The sequence below is a fragment of the Tachyglossus aculeatus genome, chromosome 1, assembly GCF_015852505.1.
Source record: "Tachyglossus aculeatus isolate mTacAcu1 chromosome 1, mTacAcu1.pri, whole genome shotgun sequence".
Taxonomy (NCBI): Eukaryota; Metazoa; Chordata; class Mammalia; order Monotremata; family Tachyglossidae; genus Tachyglossus; species Tachyglossus aculeatus.
This window is the reverse complement of record NC_052066.1, coordinates 12,669,336-12,687,060: the sequence shown is the minus strand read 5'-3', so window position 1 is coordinate 12,687,060 and position 17,725 is coordinate 12,669,336. Positions and strand designations below refer to the sequence as shown.

Below are 17,725 nucleotides of genomic sequence, written 5' to 3'. Positions count from 1 at the left end.
TGAAGTGACTTTCCCAAGGTCATACAGCTGACAAGTTGGCAGAGCCGGAATTTGAACCCATGACCTCTGACTCCGAAGCCCGGGCTCTATCAGAAGGTCACGGGTTCTAATCCCAGCTCCGCCACTTGTCTGCTGAGTCAACTTGGGCAGGTTCCTTCACTTCTCCGGGCTTCAGTGATCTCATCTGTAAAATGGGGGTTGAGACTGTGAGCCCCACACGGGACAGGGACCGTGTCCAATTCACTTTGCTTGTATCCGCCCCTGCGCTTAGTCCAGCGCCTGGTACGTAGTAAGCGTTGGACATATCTATTCTATTTATTTTATTTTGTTAGTATGTTTGGTTTTGTTCTCTGTCTCCCCCTTTTAGACTGTGAGCCCACTGTTGGGTAGGGTCTGTCTCTATATGTTGCCAACTTGTACTTCCCAAGCGCTTAGTACAGTGCTCTGCACACAGTAAGCGCTCAATAAATACGATTGATGATGATGATGACAAATACCATCATCATCATTACTATTGTTGTGAAATTGTACTCTCCCAGGTGCTTAGTACAGTGCTCTGCACAAAGTAAGCGCTCAGTAAATACAATTGACGGACAAATGCGATTGACCGGCCAACTCTTCCCCTCCCCACAGCACCTGTCTGTTTGTACAGATTATTTTACTTGTACATACTTACTATTCTATTTTGTTAATGATGTGCATCCACCTTTACTTCTATTTATTCCGATGACTTGACACCTGTCCACACGTTTTGTTGTCTGTCTCCCGCTTCTAGACTGTGAGCGCATTGTTGGGTAGGGACCGCCTCTATATATTGCCAACTTGTACTTCCCAAGCGCTTAGTACAGTGCTCTGCACACAGTAAGCGCTCAATAAATACGACAATGAATGAACTACGCTGGGCGGCTTTGAGCTGTTGTTCAGAACAAGCTCAGTGAACGCTCCCCGTGTCCGGAAGCGTCCGATTTAAGGATCCTTGCGCTTCCCTGTTTGTCATCTTTTCCCCTGTCGCTCTCCCCACCCCGCTGCCTCACCTCCCTCACCGAGAGCGCGGGGCTAAAACGCTCAAGCACACTTGGAAAAATTACAGAGACGACTGCTGGAAAAAAACCCTCTCGCCCCTAACGAAGTTCTCATCGTTTATGCTCCTACACAACCAGCCCCCAGTCCTGTGTCGGGAAGTGACCGAATAAATCACTGTGAACAACGGAGCTCCCGAGAAGATCATTTGGCGAAGAAAGCATCTTTATTTACCTATCATTTAAGTGTGAGTCGGCTCTCTTCCCTCGCTAGGCGATCCAGATAAATAAACTTGGATACCATTCCAAATTCTTATGTACAGGAAGCCCCCCTCACCTTTTTTCAAATCTAGCTTGAAGAAGGGGCTGCGATGGCAAAAAAAATAAAAATAATAAAGTTTTTTGTTTATTACCCTGAAAACCCCCGGCAAGACTGAGCGCTCCACGCTTTTAGGAGGCTCTGGGCCCGTTCAATGATGGTATTTGTTCAGCCAAGCTCGCTGTTTAGATGGTGACCGCCTTGGCGGCGGCTACCGGAAGGTACGTGCGGATTGTGCCAGGGGCCACCGGGAGGGACGGGCGGCCCGTTCCCGGTAGCCACCGGTGGGGATGTGCGGCTCGAGGCTCAAGGACGCATCCTTTGGGAAATCCGAAGGGGCGAGTCGAGGCACCGGAGCTTCTCCCGTCAGCCGGCCCATCCGTCCGTCCATCCGTCGGCCCATCCCGAGCCGGTCCCATCCGTCCGTCGGCCCGTCCCGAGCCGGTCCCATCCGTCCGTCGGCCCGTCCCGAGCCGGTCCCCGGCGGGGGCCCCACGGTCACTTGCGGAAGCGTTTGAAAAGCGGGTGGATGTGCTTGTTGGCGGCGGCGGCGGCTCTGCTGCGGGAAGTCTGGTACTCCATGTAGACGGTGTCGTCGGCCCCCGACATGGAGCTCATGGTGCCGAACCGCCGGGACATCTGTGGAGAACCACCCCGTGCGGGAGCCGGTCAGAAGGGGGAAACGCGCGGCCGAACCCTCCGTGGGCAGGGACCGCCCTGACAGTGCCCAGACAGAACGGGAGGTCGACCCCCACCGAGCCGCCCGGCGGGGTCATTTCCCGCGGGCACCGGGCAGGCTTGGGCGTCCTTGCCGGTTTTCCTCCTACATCTCCGCCCCCCGACCGACCTCCCTTCACGGCTCTCTGGCTCGGCTCCAGACCGGAAGCCCGCTGTGGGCAGGGAATGTGTTCTACCGTTCTATTGGACTCTCCCCGGCACTCAGTACGGTGCTCTGCATACAGTAAGTGCGCAATAAATACAATCGACCGACTCCTCGGAAAATGACCCCTTGTACATTTCCGACGGACGGCTTGTGCTTCGTTCTGGGGCCCCATTTACTCTGGCCTCTCGAGTGGTCTAACTCACTGGCCTCTTGCCAGGCACTGGCTTTGTTACCCTCCCCTTTCCCCTTCTTCCTAACGGGCTGACAGGCTACCCGACTTCCCCGTTCTCCCACGAGCTCCGTCCCTCGTCCACCCTAGGGAGAATGGGCCGCTGTGGCTGGGGCTTGGCTCTCTTGCACAGACCTCTGGGCCCGAGTCCTGCCTGCCAACGGGGAGGGAGGGAGAACCTGAGGACAGGGGGAGGGAGGGATAGAGGGAGAACAGAGAAGGAGGGATGGAGGGATGGAGGGATGGAGAGAGGGAGAATGAAGCGAGGGAAGGATTCATTCATTCATTTGTATTTTTTTTACCAAGTGCAAAGCACTGTACTAAGTGCTTGAAGGGACGGAAGGAGGGAGAGATGGATGGAGGGAAAGAGGGAGGGATAGAGGGAGGGAGAGGGAGGGACAGAAGGAGGGGGGAGGGAGGAAGGGAAGGATGGAGGGGCAATCCACCTTGCTCATTTTCGTCCTGGGTTTTCCCCAGCCACGCCCCATCCCCCGGCCTCCGGCCGCTGGTCAGCGGCTGACCTGAGCCTGCTCGGGGTGGGTCGGTCCGAGGAACCCAGCCCGAGGCACAGGGAGAGCTGGGGAGGCGGCCCGCCGCGGGGCTGTCTGAGGCCTTCGGGGAACGAGGGGCCGGCAGATGGACGGACACTCACTGCCCACCAATATGGGGGCGGGGGGCCCACGGCTCTGGCCTAGCCTGAACCCCGGGACTCTGGGAGGGAAGAGGCCGTTCTGGTCTGGGGGCTCCTCGGGTGGCCCACTCTCCCGGGGAGGGGCCGGGCTGGGCTGGCAGATCAGTCCTTCAACTCTCTCCTTGACCCCCGCCAGTCTGACTTCTGACCCCTCTCTAAGGTCACCAATGATCCCCTTCTTGCCAAATCCCAAGGCCGCTACTCCATCCTAATCCTCCTCCACCACTCAGCTGCCTTTGACGCTGTCGCCCACCCCTCTTTCTCCTGGAAACGCTACCCAACCTCGGTTTCACTGACACTGTCCTCTCCTGCTTCTCCTCTGATCTCTCTGGCTGCTCATTCTCCATCTCTTTCGTGGGCTCCTTCTCTGCAACCCACCCCCGCTAATTGTGGGAGTCCCTCAAGGCTCAGTTTTGGGTCCCTTTCTATTCTCCACCTACAGACGCTCCCTTGGAGTACTCATTTGTTTCCATGGCTTCACATCCCACGTCTATGCAGATGATTCCCAAATCTGCATCTCCAGCCCCTATCTCTCTCCTCTGCAGTCTCGCATTTCCCCCGGCCTTCTGGATTTTCTGACTCGGACGTCCTCGGACACCTCAAACTTAACATATCCGAAACAGAGCTCACCTTCCCACCTAAACCTCGTCCTCCTCCTGACTTTCCCACCACTGTGGCTAATACTACCACTTTCCCTGTCTCATTAGCTCACCCCCTTGGCATCATTCTCGACTTGTCTCTCATTCAGTCTGCAGTCACCAAATCTACCTTCAGAGCATCTCTAGAAACTGCCCATTCCACTCCATCCAAACTGCTACTACACTTGATCCAAGTACTTATCTTATCCCACCCTGACTACTGAATCAGCCTCCTTGCTGACCTTCCTGCCTCTCCGCACTCCAGTCCTTACTTCACTGTACCGCACAGATCAAGATTGTTAAAAAACGATTCCGTCTGTATCTTCCCACTCCTGGAGAACGTCCAGTGGTAGCCTATCAACCTCCATATCCAACAAAGACTCCTGACCATCGGCTTTAAAGCAATCAGCTCTCCTCCCTCTATATAATCAGGCTAATTTCCCATCGACAGCTGAGCCCACACGCTTCACTCCTCTATCGCCTACCTCCTCACCTTACCTCGATCTCGTTACCACGTCGCCAACCCCTTGCCCACATCCTGCCTCCAGCCTTGAACTCCCTCCCGCTTCGTGTCCGGCAGACCACCGCACTCCCCATCTTCAAAACCCGCCAACATGTCACATCCTGAAGAAGCCTTCCCTTGCCTGATTTAGCTGTCGCTTCCCCTACCTGTCCTTCCCTGGGTCGCCTAGTCACTCGGATCTGCACCCCTTCATTCAATCATATTTATTGAGCGCTTACTGTGTGCAGAGCACTGTACTAAGAGCTTGACCACCTTATTTTACTTGTACATATCTATTCTATTTATTTTACTTTGTTAGTATGTTTGGTTTTGTTCTCTGTCTCCCCCTTTTAGACTGTGAGCCCACTGTTGGGTAGGGACTGTCTCTATATGTTCCCAATTTGTACTTCCCAAGCGCTTAGTACAGTGCTCTGCACATAGTAAGCGCTCAATAAATACGATTGATGATGATGATAAAGATAAAAATACCATCCATCGGTTGATTGATAGTCACCCCTCCCCCGCCACACGGCTCCTCGGCACTTAAGAGTCCAGATAATAATAATAATAATAATGATGGCATTTATTAAGCGCTTGCTATGTGCACACACTAAGAGCTGGGGAGGTTACAAGATGATCAGGTTGTCCCACGGAGGGCTCACAGTCTTAATCCCCATTTTACAGATGAGGTAGCTGAGGCACAGAGAAGTTAAGTGACTTGCCCAAAGTCACACAGCTGACAATCGGTGGAGCCGGAATTTGAACCCATGATCTCTGACTCCAAAGCCCGGGCTCGTTCCACTGATCCTCACCCTCTGCCCTTTCCCCTCTGTAACTGATTTTAACGTCCGTCTCCCCATCTAGACTGTAAGCTCCTTGTGGCCAGAGATCAAGTCTACCGACTCTACTGCACGTGTAGTCCAGCGTAGTACAATACTGAGCGTGTAGTACAGCGCTCAGCACCCGGGCACCAACTGGCGCACCAAGGGAGGGAAAGAGCTCGCTGATGACCGGCTCATTGATTCAATCGTATTTTTTGAGCGCTCACTGCATGCAGAGCACTGTACTAAGGGCTTGGGAGAGTACGATACAACAATAAAGAGATTCCCTCCCCGCAACGAGCTCACTGAGGCTCACCCCGCCCGCTTCTCTGAGACGCAAGAAAAATGACGATGACGGCTTCCTTTCGGCGCTCGTTGCGGCCCAAGTGCTGGGGTCCATCTCATCAGGATTATCGAACTGGACACGGTCCCTGGTTCCCACGGGGCTCCCAATCTATTCTGGCCTCATTTTACAAACAAGGAAATTGAGACCTAGGGAGGTAAAATGACTTGCCCAGGTTCACCCTGCCAGCCAGGGGCTAGAATCTGAGCCTCCAGACTCCCAGGCTTCAGGCTCTTTCCACTAGGCCCCACTGCCTCCCTGCAACCTGCTTTGTCCTCGAACTCCCACGTCCAGAATTCCCTCGTCCCCTCAGCGAACGGGGCAGGGGGACGAGTCAAGACTGAGGCCCGCTGGGGCAAGAAAAATCAATCAATCAATGGCCTTTACTGAGGCTTACTGTGTTTAGAGCACTGTATAATCCAAACTGCTGCCATGCTGATCCGAGCATTTATCTTGTACATATACTTGTGTATATGTACACAAGTACTTGTGCATATTTATTCTATTTGGTTTCTATGTTTTGTTTCGTTGTCTGTCTCCCCCTTCTAGACTGCGAGCCCGCTGTTGGGCAGGGACCGTTTCTATATGTTGCAAGCTTGTACTTCCCAAGCGCTCCGTACGGTGCTCTGCACACAGTAAGCGCTCAATAAATACAATCGAATGAACGAATGAATATAAGTGCTTGGGAGAGTCCGGTACAAATGAGTTGGTAGACACGTTCCCTGCCTGATGTAGATGATAATCAGATTTTCTCACACGGGGCTCACAGTCTTAATCCCCGTTTTACAGATGAGGTCACCGAGGCCGAGAGAAGTCAAGCGACTTGCCCGAAGTCACACAGCTGACAAGTGGCGGGGCCGGGATCAGAACCCACGACCTCCGAGTCCCAAGCCCGGGCTCTTCCCACTGAGCCACGCTGCTTCTCTAGATGGCAGGTGAGTGCCCGATCTCTGCTCCTTTTAGACTGTGAGCCCACTGTTGGGTAGGGACTGTCTCTATATGTTGCCGATTTGTACTTTCCAAGCGCTTAGTACAGTGCTCTGCACATATTAAGCGCTCAATAAATACGATTGATGATGATGATGATGATGCTCCTCTCCCTCCCCCGTCCCTGCCCCCTCCCACCCCTCTCTGCCCGCCCCCCGCTCCGTTGCCCGGCTCACCTGGGCGGACTTGAAGCCGGATTCTCCGGCAGCCACCACCTCCTCCTCGGCGTCCAGGTCGGAGGCGGCCAGGACCTTCTGCAGAAGCTGCTGCTGCTGCTCTTTGGTGGAGAAGGCCAGCTCTTCATCCTCCATGCCCGCAAGCTTCGTGATCACCTGGACAGGGAGGTGTGGGGAGGCGGGGGGATGGCACGGGGTGGCAGGGGGTACCTCCCTAGAGCCCGTGCTGGGCACCGGGCCCCTCCCCGCCAAAGTCAGAGAGGCCGACGGTCAAGGCCGGACTCTCCCACCCGGGGAGGGGAAGGGAAGAGAGGGGAGAGGACTGCGCGACGGGAAGGAGAAGAGGGGCACTTGTGAACACAGAACGCCAGGCAGCCCCTCTATTATTTTGTCCCCAGAAGCCTCCTCTCCTCTCCTAGGACGGAGGCCCCCACCACTCACGCGCATACTCTGGATCCGAGTCTTCAGTCACGGCCCACCCCATCCTGTTTCGACTCACCACGCACTAGGAGCCCATGCCCAGGGAGAGGAGCTATATCGGCTATATCAATCGCACTTATTGAGCGCTTACTGTGTGTAGAGCACCGTACTAAGCGCTTGGGAAGTACAAGTTGGCAACATATAGAGACAGTCATCATCATCATCATCAATCGTATTTATTGAGCGCTTACTGTGTGCAGAGCACTGTACTAAGCGCTTGGGAAGTACCAATTGGCAACATATAGAGACAGTCCCTACCCAACAGTGGGCTCACAGTCTAAAAGGGGGAGACAGAGAACAAAACCAAACATACTAACAAAATAAAATAAATAGAATAGATATGTACAAGTAAAATAGAGTAATAAATATGTACAAACATATACACAGGTGCTGTGGGGAAGGGAAGGAGGTAAGACGGGGGGGATGGAGAGGGGGACGAGGGGGAGAGGAAGGAAGGGGCTCAGTCTGGGAAGGCCTCCTGGAGGAGGTGAGCTCTCAGCAGGGCCTTGAAGGGAGGAAGAGAGCTAGCTTGGCGGAGGGGCAGAGGGAGGGCATTCCAGGCCTGGGGGATGATATGGGCCGGGGGTCGACGGCGGGACAGGCGAGAACGAGGTACGGTGAGGAGATTAGCGGCGGAGGAGCGGAGGTTGCGGGCTGGGCTGGAGAAGGAGAGAAGGGAGGTGAGGTAGGAGGGGGCGAGGGGATGGACAGCCTTGAAGCCCACGGTGAGGAGTTTCTGCCTGATGCGCAGATTGATTGGTAGCCACTGGAGATTTTTGAGGAGGGGAGTAATATGCCCAGAGCGTTTCTGGACAAAGATAATCCGGGCAGCAGCATGAAGTATGGATTGAAGTGGAAAGAGACACGAGGATGGGAGATCAGAGAGAAGGCTGATGCAGTAGTCCAGACGGGATAGGATGAGAGCTTGAATGAGCAGGGTAGCGGTTGGGATGGAGAGGAAAGGGCGGATCTTGGCAATGTTGCGGAGCTGAGGCCGGCAGGATTTGGTGACGGCTTGGATGTGAGGGGTGAATGAGAGAGCGGAGTCGAGGATGACACCAAGGTTGCGGGCTTGTGAGACGGGAAGGATGGTAGTGCCGTCAACAGAGATGGGAAGGTCAGGGAGAGGGCAAGGTTTGGGAGGGAAGACAAGGAGCTCAGTCTTCGACATGTTGAGCTTTAGGTGGCGGGCGGACATCCAGATGGAGATGTCCTGAAGGCAGGAGGAGATGCGAGCCCGGAGGGAGGGGGAGAGAGCAGGGGCAGAGATGGAGATCTGGGTGTCATCAGCGTAGAGATGATAGTTGAAGCCGTGGGAGCGAATGAGGTCACCAAGGGAGTGAGTGTAGACTGAGAACAGAAGGGGACCAAGCACTGAACCTTGGGGAACCCCCACAGTAAGAGGATGGGAGGGGGAGGAGGAGCCTGCAAAAGAGACTGAGAAAGAACGACCGGAGAGATAAGAGGAGAACCAGAAGAGGACGGAGTCTGTGAAGCCAAGGTCAGATAGCGTGTTGAGGAGAAGGGGGTGGTCCACAGTGTCAAAGGCAGCTGAGAGGTCGAGGAGGATTAGGACAGAGTAGGAGCCGTTGGATTTGGCAAGCAGGAGGTCATTGGTGACCTTTGAGAGGGCAGTTTTTTCCGTGGAATGTAGGGGACGGAAGCCAGACTGGAGGGGGTCGAGGAGAGAGTTGTTGTTGAGGAATTCTAGGCAGCGCATGTAGACGACTCGTTCAAGGAGTCTGGAAAGGAATGGTAGGAGGGATATGGGGCGATAACTAGAAGGTGAGGTGGGGTCAAGAGAGGGTTTTTTTAGGATGGGAGAGACATGGGCATGTTTGAAGGCAGAGGGGAAGGAACCAGTGGAGAGTGAGCGGTTGAAGATGGTAGTTAAGGAGGGGAGAAGGGATGGAGCGAGAGATTTCATAAGAAATCTCCCGGCCCATTCCCGGCCCACAACGAGCTTACAGTCTAGAGGGGGGAACAGACATTAATATGAATAAATAAATGACAGATTTAATGACGGAATGCTGTGTCATCTTGGGCAAGTCATCAAATATTTCTTTCTGCATCAGATATTTAAAAGACATCTATAAGACTGTGTTATTGAGATTTTTTCCTCTTGGCTGGGTCATCACAACACTGTTAAGAAATATTTGGACGGTGTTAACAGCCACTGGAAAACGTTTAGTACATATTTACTGTTCTTTTTATTTTGTTAATGATGTGCATATAGCTTTAATTCTATTTGTTCTGACGATTTTGACACCTGTCTACATGTTTTGTTTTGTTGTCTGTCTCCCCCTTCTAGACTGTGAGCCCACTGTTGGGTACGGACCGTCTCTATATGTTTCCGACTAGTACTTCCCAAGTGCTTAGTACAGTGCTCTGCACACAGTAAGCACTCAATAAATACGATTGAATGAATGAATGCTGCGGGGCTGGGAGGGCGGATGAATAAAGGGAGCAAGTTGGGTGACGCAGGAGGGAACGGGAGAAGAGGAAAGGAGGGCTTGGTCACAAAAGGCCTCTTGGAGATGTGCCTTCGGTAAGACTTTTAGGTGGGGGAGAGCGACTGCCTGCCGGTTCTCCGGAGGGAGGAAGATCTGGGCCAGAGGTAGGATGTGGGAGAGAGGTCAGTGACGAGGCAGGCAAGATTGAGGTACAGTGAAAAGGTTAGCTTTACAGGAGCAAAATGGATAAACCGAGTGGACAGAGACACGGAGAGATGAAGGGCGAGAGTGATGGGGATGGAAAACCGGGTGAGCTCGGGAGGAGGGAAGACTGTGAAATGGCGGGGTCGGTGCTGAAGTCTGAGAGCATGCACAGCCCTGAGCCGGGAGCTCCTTGGGGAGGCCGGCAGAAATGGGGGGGCCACTGCACACTCTGAGGGAAATGGGAAACCACGGGCCATTTCGGGGGAAGCGCTCTGGACACGGGGCCGGGGAGTAGGGGTGGGAAGCTCAGCACAACACCCAAACCACAAGCGACTCATACAACTGGCTCAGATTTCAACTAAGGGCAAGACTGCTGCCTGGTCGCCTGACAACTCGGGGAATTCTGCACACGTAGCTAACCTGACAGCCCAGGGAATTACGCCCAAGAGGGACAACCTGATGAACTTGTACCCATCTCAGCGCTTAGAACAGTGCTTGGCACATAGGAAGTGCTTAATAAATACCATCATTATTATTATTTTTATTATTATTGTGTACACACAGGTAGCCCCACACAACTGGGGGTATTGTGTACACATAGCTAGCCCAACACAACCGGAGGAATTCTTTACACACAGGTAGCCCAGCAGCAGGGAGAATTCTGACACACGGCTAGTCAGACACAACTGGGAGAATTCTGTACACACAGCTATCACGACAGCGGAGGGAATTCTATATACAAAGCTAGCTTGATGGCATCGGGGGAATCTGCACCCCCTACCAGCCCAACAGCTGGGGCCTTCCGCCCTCACAGATGGGCGCGCGAATGCTCCTGGACTCTGGGAAAGAGGGAGCAAAAGTGACAAATTCCAGGCAGTGAGCCCGAACCAGGGCCAAAGCCAGGGCCTGGGCCTTCCATGGGCCATCTCTTTTGTTCCCAACACCCCTGGGAGCTTGGAGAAGCAGCGTGGCTTAGTGGAAAGAGCCAAAGTTTGGGTGTCGGAGGCGATCCCTCTGTCGCTGTGGCTACCGGCCCTTTGACACCTGCAAACGGGTGCCGCAGCCCAACAGGAGTGAAATGGGATCGGAGGGCGCGGGGGAGTCAGTCACCCTCCTCCCGGACGTCCTGGCTGAGTGGCACGTCACGAGCATCGTCCGGACCTCCAACTGTGACCCCAAGAGGACCAGAAGACCCCCATCTCATCATTACCATCACTCAGCGATACAGGGGACTACTGAGCATCTCCACCGACTTCTCCCTGACCATCAGCAACCTGAGTCTAGAGGACATGGAAAACTACAGAGATGACGTCCACACTGCTGCCCCACCACCACTACAACCAGGCAGTTCTCCCTACATGTCTACGAGCTGCTGGTGGAGCCCTCAGCGACAGCAAAGGCCACGGCGTCTGTACCATCGCCCTGACCTGCTCCGTGGCCGGGGAAGGGGACAATGTGACTTTGAGCTGGACGCCCCTGGGGCCCGAGACCCCCGAGTCCCCCGACGGCTCCAGCCTCAGCATCTCCCGGAGGTCTGGGGGCCCTCCCCAAGACTACACACGCACGGCGAAAAACCCCATCAGCGACAACACCCACACCGTCTCCGCTGACCGGATCTTCTGTCTAGATGAACAAGAAAATTTGGCCTCAACAAAATCGAGCTTGTCCACCCAATCTGTGGTCCCATTAGTGGTCCTGTTAGTCCTGCTGGTAGGATCCAGCCTCTATTTCGTGGTCAAATGGATCAGATGGCGACAGAGAGAGAAAAGACAAGGAATCATGTAGATCTCCTACCGAGAAGAGCCGCCACCAAAGGCCACATCAACAATTGACACTACCATCCAGCCAACCCAGGAGGAGAGCCTCTTCCCATCCAGTTGGCTTATGAACAGATCATATGAGCAGCAGCATGATGTGCATACAGCTATAAATCTATTTGTTCTGACTATTTTGACACCTGTCTACATGTTTTGTTGTCTGTCTCCCCCTTCTAGACCGTGAGCCTGTTGTTGCGTAGGGACCGTCTCTATACGTTGCCAACTTGTACTTCCCAAGCGCTTAGTACAGGGCTCTGCACACAGTAAGTTCTCAATAAATACGAATGAATGAATGAACGAATGATCCCAGCTCTGCCACTTATCAGCTGTGTGACTTTGGGCAAGTCACTTCACTTCTCTTTGCCTCAGTTCCCTCATCTGTAAAGTGGGGATGAAGGCTGTGAGCCCCACGTGGGACACCCTGACTTCCTTGTATCTACCCCAGTGCTTAGAACAGTGCTTGGCACAAAGTAAGCGCTTAACAAATACTATAATTATTTATTATTATTACCGGCTGCTGTGAGACGGAGCAATTCACTTCACTTTTCTGTGCCTCAGTTACCTCATCTGTAAATATGGGGATGAAGATTGTGAACCGCATGTGGAACAAAGGGATTAACTTGTATCTCCCCCAGTGCTTAGAATAGTGCTTGGCACATAGTAAGCGCTTAACAAATACTATCGCTTATTTGAGCCCCAAGGGCGCTTGGGAGCATAGTATAGTTGGGAGACATGACCAGTGCCCTCAAGGAACTTAGAATCTAGCGGAGGGGATGGACACTGAACTGCGTTAAAGTTAGGAAGAAATAGGGCCGTGTATGAGTGGCCTGGGGGTCGTGAGGGCTTCAGCGCTCAGTTGGCCTGCTCGGGCCTGCTCACCACAAGCAAGTTACCCTCCGGAAATTGTGCGGCGGGCTCGGAGAACCGTCGCTCCGGGACGGAGTCGCCAGCACACGCCCTGACGTTTTCCGTCTGATGCTGACCGAGCACGAGGTGCCCGGGCGTTCACCTCAGAGAGGAGCCGGTGACCCCTCAGGATGGCCACTGGCCCTGAGCACGGTTCCCTGGTACCCTGGACTTCCGCTTCTCAGGTACTGGTGCCTCTCCCCTTTTCTGCCACCCTCTCCGCGGCCCCGGACCCGTCCCTCAGCCCCATCCACTCAACCCAAGGCTCTGCCCCTTCATCACTTGCCCTCTCACGGCTCCATTCCTCCTCCTCCTCCTCCTCCCTATTCTTCTTCAAGAAACCGCCTTCCCACACAGCCCTCCTCTGGGAGCACTATGGCTCCTTTTCCTTCCCAGGCCCAGCTCAACAGGCCCCGATCAGTGGGCTGGCAATTCCCAGAGAGACAAGGAGGAGCGGGGTGGGGGTAGGGGAGGAGGGGACCAGGGGGACGCTCCAGTCAGCATTCCGGCCCCTCATGCCAGGGAGCTGTTGCCACCCAGGCCCCCTTGGTCCGAGAAGGGCGGGGGAGCCCGAGGCCCCAGCTTTTACCTTGAAGCTGTAGCCTTGGTCGACCAGAAATCTCTGGCGCTTGGTGGAGTAGGCCATCTCCTGGGTGTCCTGGGACACGAGGGAGTAGAAGAAGGCGTTGTATTCCTCGGCCACCATTCCTACCGAGCAAGACACAGGGGAAATTCGCTTGGTTAGGAGACGGCCAGTGGTCGGGGGATGGAGGACGAAAGGGAAGCTCATCACACTGCCGGCCCAGAAAACCCTTTCCACAGGGCCAAGGCCAGTTTGGCCAGCGAGCAGGCCCGAAGACAGAGCCGCTCTGCTGGGCTTTGGCCCTCCCAGAATCCTCCCCGCCCAACCTTATAATAAAAATAACAGTCATAATTGTGGTATCTGTGAAGTGCTATATCAATCAATCAATCAATCGTATTTATTGAGCGCTTACTGTGTGCAGAGCACTGTACTAAGCACTTGGGAAGTACAAGTTGGCAACATATAGAGACAGTCCCCACCCAACAGTGGGCTCACAGTCTAAAAGGCTATATGCCCGGCACTGTACTAAGCACTGGGGGGATACAGTCCCTGTCTCACATCAGGCTCACAGTCTTAATCCTCATTTTCCAGATGAGGGAACTGAGGGCCAGAGAAGTGAAGTCTCCCCCTCGTCCCCCTCTCTCCCCCTCGTCCCCCTCTCCATCCCCCCATCTTACCTCCTTCCCTTCCCCATAGCACCTGTATATATGTATATATGGTTGTACATATTTATTACTCTATTTATTTATTTATTTATTTTACTTGTACATTTCTATCCTATTTTATTTTGTTGGTATGTTTGGTTCTGTTCTCTGTCTCCCCCTTTTAGACTGTGAGCCCACTGTTGGGTAGGGACTGTCTCTATGTGTTGCCAATTTGTACTTCCCAAGCGCTTAGTACAGTGCTCTGCACATAGTAAGCGCTCAATAAATACGATTGATTGATTGAAGTGAGTTACCCAAGCTCACAAAGCAGACCAGTGGCAAGAGTCGAGATTAGAACCCAGGTCCTTCTGACTCTCAGGCCCGGGCTCTAGCCACTAACCTTCTGTGGGGGGTGGGGGGGGACTGCTGTCCGGTGCCCCCCAGTCCCGCCGGCCTCCTGGAAGCCAGGCCACAGAGGGGGTTTGTCCTTAGGGCGCTTCCAGCTCACCTGCCAGGCCCCAGAGACGCCAGAGCCCGGGCCTGGGAGACAGAGGGTCATGGCTTCTAATCCCGGCTCCCCCACTTGTCTGCTGAGGCCTTGGGCAAGTCACTTTACTTCTCTGGGCCTCAGTTCCCTCATCTGGAAAATGGCGATTGAGCCTGTGAGCCCCTTATGGGACAGGGACTATGTCCAACCCCATTTATTCATGTCCACCCCAGCACTTAGTACAGTGTCTGTGAGCCCACTGTTGGGTAGGGACTGTCTCTATATGTTGCCATTTTGTACATCCCAAGAGCTTAGTACAGTGCTCTGCACATAGTAAGCGCTCAATAAATACGATTGATGATGATGATGATGGCCCATAGTAAGCAACTTACAAACACCACAATTATTATTATTATTAAATGGGGCTCCTCCAAAATGGCTTTTCCTTCTGGAGCTGGGGACCGCTCACCGGAGTGTTCTCAAAGACCCACTGTGCCGGCCTCTTTCTCCTCAGGCACCGGAGGGCTCGTGAGACGGAAAATGGACCTTGTTCCCCGAAGAGCCAAATCCCGGTTGCTGTGCCCTCCCAGCCAATTCTCCTGAAGGCCCCAAAGTGCCCCGGAAAGAGGAGCAAGTATTACAGGGACCGTGATGAACAACATCTGCAGGAAGAACCACTAACTCCAGTTTGCAGAATAATGCTGCTTTGGAGACACGACACGCTGCTTAATCCCTTCGCAACCCTAGTGGGACACAGCACGGGCCCACAACTCAGAGGACTTGAGTTCTAATCTTGGGTCTGCCGAACTGATTGTTGTGTGACCTGGGGCTAGTCATTTTAATAACAACAACAACAACAATAATAATAATTAATAATTTGGGGTTTTGTTAACTGTGGCATTTCACCTCTTTGGGCCCAGTTCCCTCATTTGTAAAATGGGGATTAAGACGGTGAACTCAATAAGTAGCAGAGTGGCTTGGTGGATAGAGAACGGGGCTGAGAGTCAGAGCGTGGCTCAGTGGAAGGGGCACGGGCTTTGGGGATCGGAGGTCATGGGTTCAAATCCCGGCTCCGCCACTTGTCAGCTGTGTGACTTTGGGCAAGTCACGTAACTTCTCTGGGCCTCAGTTACCTCATCTGTAAAATGGGGGTGAAGACTGCGAGCCCCCCCCGTGGGACAACCTGATCACCTTGTAGCCTACCCAGCGCTTAGAACAGTGCTTTGCAAATAGTAAGCACTTAATAAATGCCATCATTTAATCCAGACTCTGCCAAATGATGATGTTGGCGTTTGTTAAGCACTTACTATGTGCCAAGCACTGTTCTAAGCACTGGGGGAGATGCAAGTTTATCAGGTTGTCCCACGTGGGGCTCACAGTCTTAATCCCCATTTTCCAGATGAGGGAACTGAGGCCCAGAGAAGTGAAGTGACTTGTCCAAAGTCACACAGTTGGCAAGTGGTGGAGCTGGAATTCGAACCCACGACCTGTGACGCCCAAACCGGGCTCTTTCCACTAAGCCAAAGCTGCTTCTCTTACCGTCTTACTGTGACTTCTTGGGCAAGTCACTTAACTTCTCTGTGTCTCAGTCCCCTCACCTATAAAATGGGATTAAGATTATGACCCTATGTGGGACGTGGACTGAATCAAACCTGATTATCTTGTATCTACCCCAGTGCTTGACCCACAGTAAGCGCTTAACAAATACCACAATTACTACTATAGTAAGCACCTAACAAATTCCATTTAAAATAAAAAAAAACAAACCACCACTGGCCTGCAGATCCCCCCACTAATGCCTGGGCTCCCACCTCCGCCCGACCCAATGGATCCCCAGATAAAGCTGGGGGGGGGTGGGGGGGAAGAGAAGAGAAGGTGTCCCACTAGGAGCCCCCCCAAACCCCCAGCTTCCCGGCCCCCTGACCTTTCTTGGCCCGGAGGACCCTTCCCAGTCGCTGGGCTTCTTGCCTCCGGGATCCACCGTGGGAAGAGATCTGAATCAGAACATTGGCTTCGGGCAAATCGAAGGACGTGTCTCCCACCTGCCGAAGAGAGCGGCCATAATCATAAATATAATCACAGTATCTGTTAAGCGCCTACTATATGCCAAGCACTGCTCTATGCGCTGGGTTAATACATGGTAATCAAGTTGTCCCACGCAGGGCTCTCGGTCTTAATCCCCATTTTACAGATGAGGGAGCTGTAGCATAGGGAAGTGAAGTGACTTGGCCAAGGTCACACAGCAGACACGGAGCAGAGCCGGGATTAGAACCCACGTCTTCTGACCATCTGAGTCTCGTAGCCCTATCGGCTTTCCTCCAGGCTTGGGCGGAACGGCTGACTGGCCAGGCTGGGAGCCTCGCGGGCCTCATGTTTCCTGTCAGTCCATCAGTCGATCCTATTCATTGAGCACCTACTGTGTGCAGAGCACTGTACTAAGCTCTTGGGAGAGTTCAATAGAACAATATAACCGACCCATTCCCTGCCCATAACCAGCTCCAGCTACCCCACAAGATCACCGACCCCAAGCCCCTCTTCCCCGGGACTCCCTCTCGCTTCAAAGCCCAGAGACCACAGCTCTCCCCACCTTCAAAGCCCTCCTAAAATCACTTCTCCTCCAAGGGGCCTTTCAATCCATCAGTCGCAATCAATCGTATTCATTGAGTATTCATTCATTAATTAATAATTAATAATAATTACGACATTTGTTAAGCACTTACAATGTGCCAGGCACTGTAGTAAGCGCTGAGGTGCATACAAGCAAATCAGGTTGGACATAGTCCCTGTCCCATGTGGGGCTCGCGGCTTCAATTCCCACTTTCCAGATGAGGGAATTGAGGCACAGGGAAGTGAAGCGACTTGCCCAAAGTCACACAGCAGACAAGTGGCAGGGCGGGATTAGAACTCATGACCTTCTGGCTCCCCAGGCTGGGCTCTAGCCACTAGGCTGTGCTGCTTCAACACTACATTTCTACTTGCTCTCAATTTGATTCCTTTGAGGCCCTGGGTCTCTGCTCGTCGGAAATGCTTTTCCCCACGGCTCCTTCCCCCCAAGGAAGAAAAATCAGTAGGACCGAGAGGGAACGTTTCATTGTAGATTCCTGGAGGACGGAGACGGGATCTTTGGCTTTTGCCAGATACTCCTGGGGCAAGGAATGTGTCTTCCGACTCTGTGATATTGGACTCTCCTGAATGCTCAGTCCAGTGCTCTACATACAGTTGGTGCTCAGCAAGTAATAATAATAATAATAATGATGGTACTTGTTAAGCACTTACTATGTGCAAGGCACTGTTCTAAGCACTGGGGGGATACAAGGTGATCAGGTTGTCCCACGTGGGGCTCACAGTCTTAATCCTCATTTTACAGATGAGGTAACTGAGGCCCAGAGAAGTGAAGTGACTTGCCTAAAGTCACACAGCTGACAATTGGCGGAGCCGGGATTTGAACCCGTGACCTCTGACTCCAAAGTCCGGGCTCTTTCCACTGAGCCACGCTGCTTCTCAGTACCACTGACTGATTCACCGTAAGGTCCTTGTGGGCAC

General features: G+C 53.3%; 1 protein-coding gene across 1 annotated transcript in view; it reads right to left on the bottom strand.

The window, feature by feature from the left end:
- Positions 1-1,769: 1,769 nt before the first annotated feature.
- ERCC3 (ERCC excision repair 3, TFIIH core complex helicase subunit) overlaps positions 1,770-17,725 on the bottom strand; it is a 51,289-nt gene continuing 35,333 nt past the window's right edge. Inside the window, exons 12-15 of the mRNA XM_038747332.1 lie at positions 16,107-16,224; positions 13,058-13,176; positions 6,609-6,764; positions 1,770-1,977 (exon numbers count right to left, since the gene is read on the bottom strand). Of these exons, the coding sequence (XP_038603260.1) occupies positions 1,837-1,977; positions 6,609-6,764; positions 13,058-13,176; positions 16,107-16,224 (534 nt within the window). The 3' untranslated portion in view covers positions 1,770-1,836. The remainder of the gene's footprint in view (positions 1,978-6,608; positions 6,765-13,057; positions 13,177-16,106; positions 16,225-17,725) is intronic.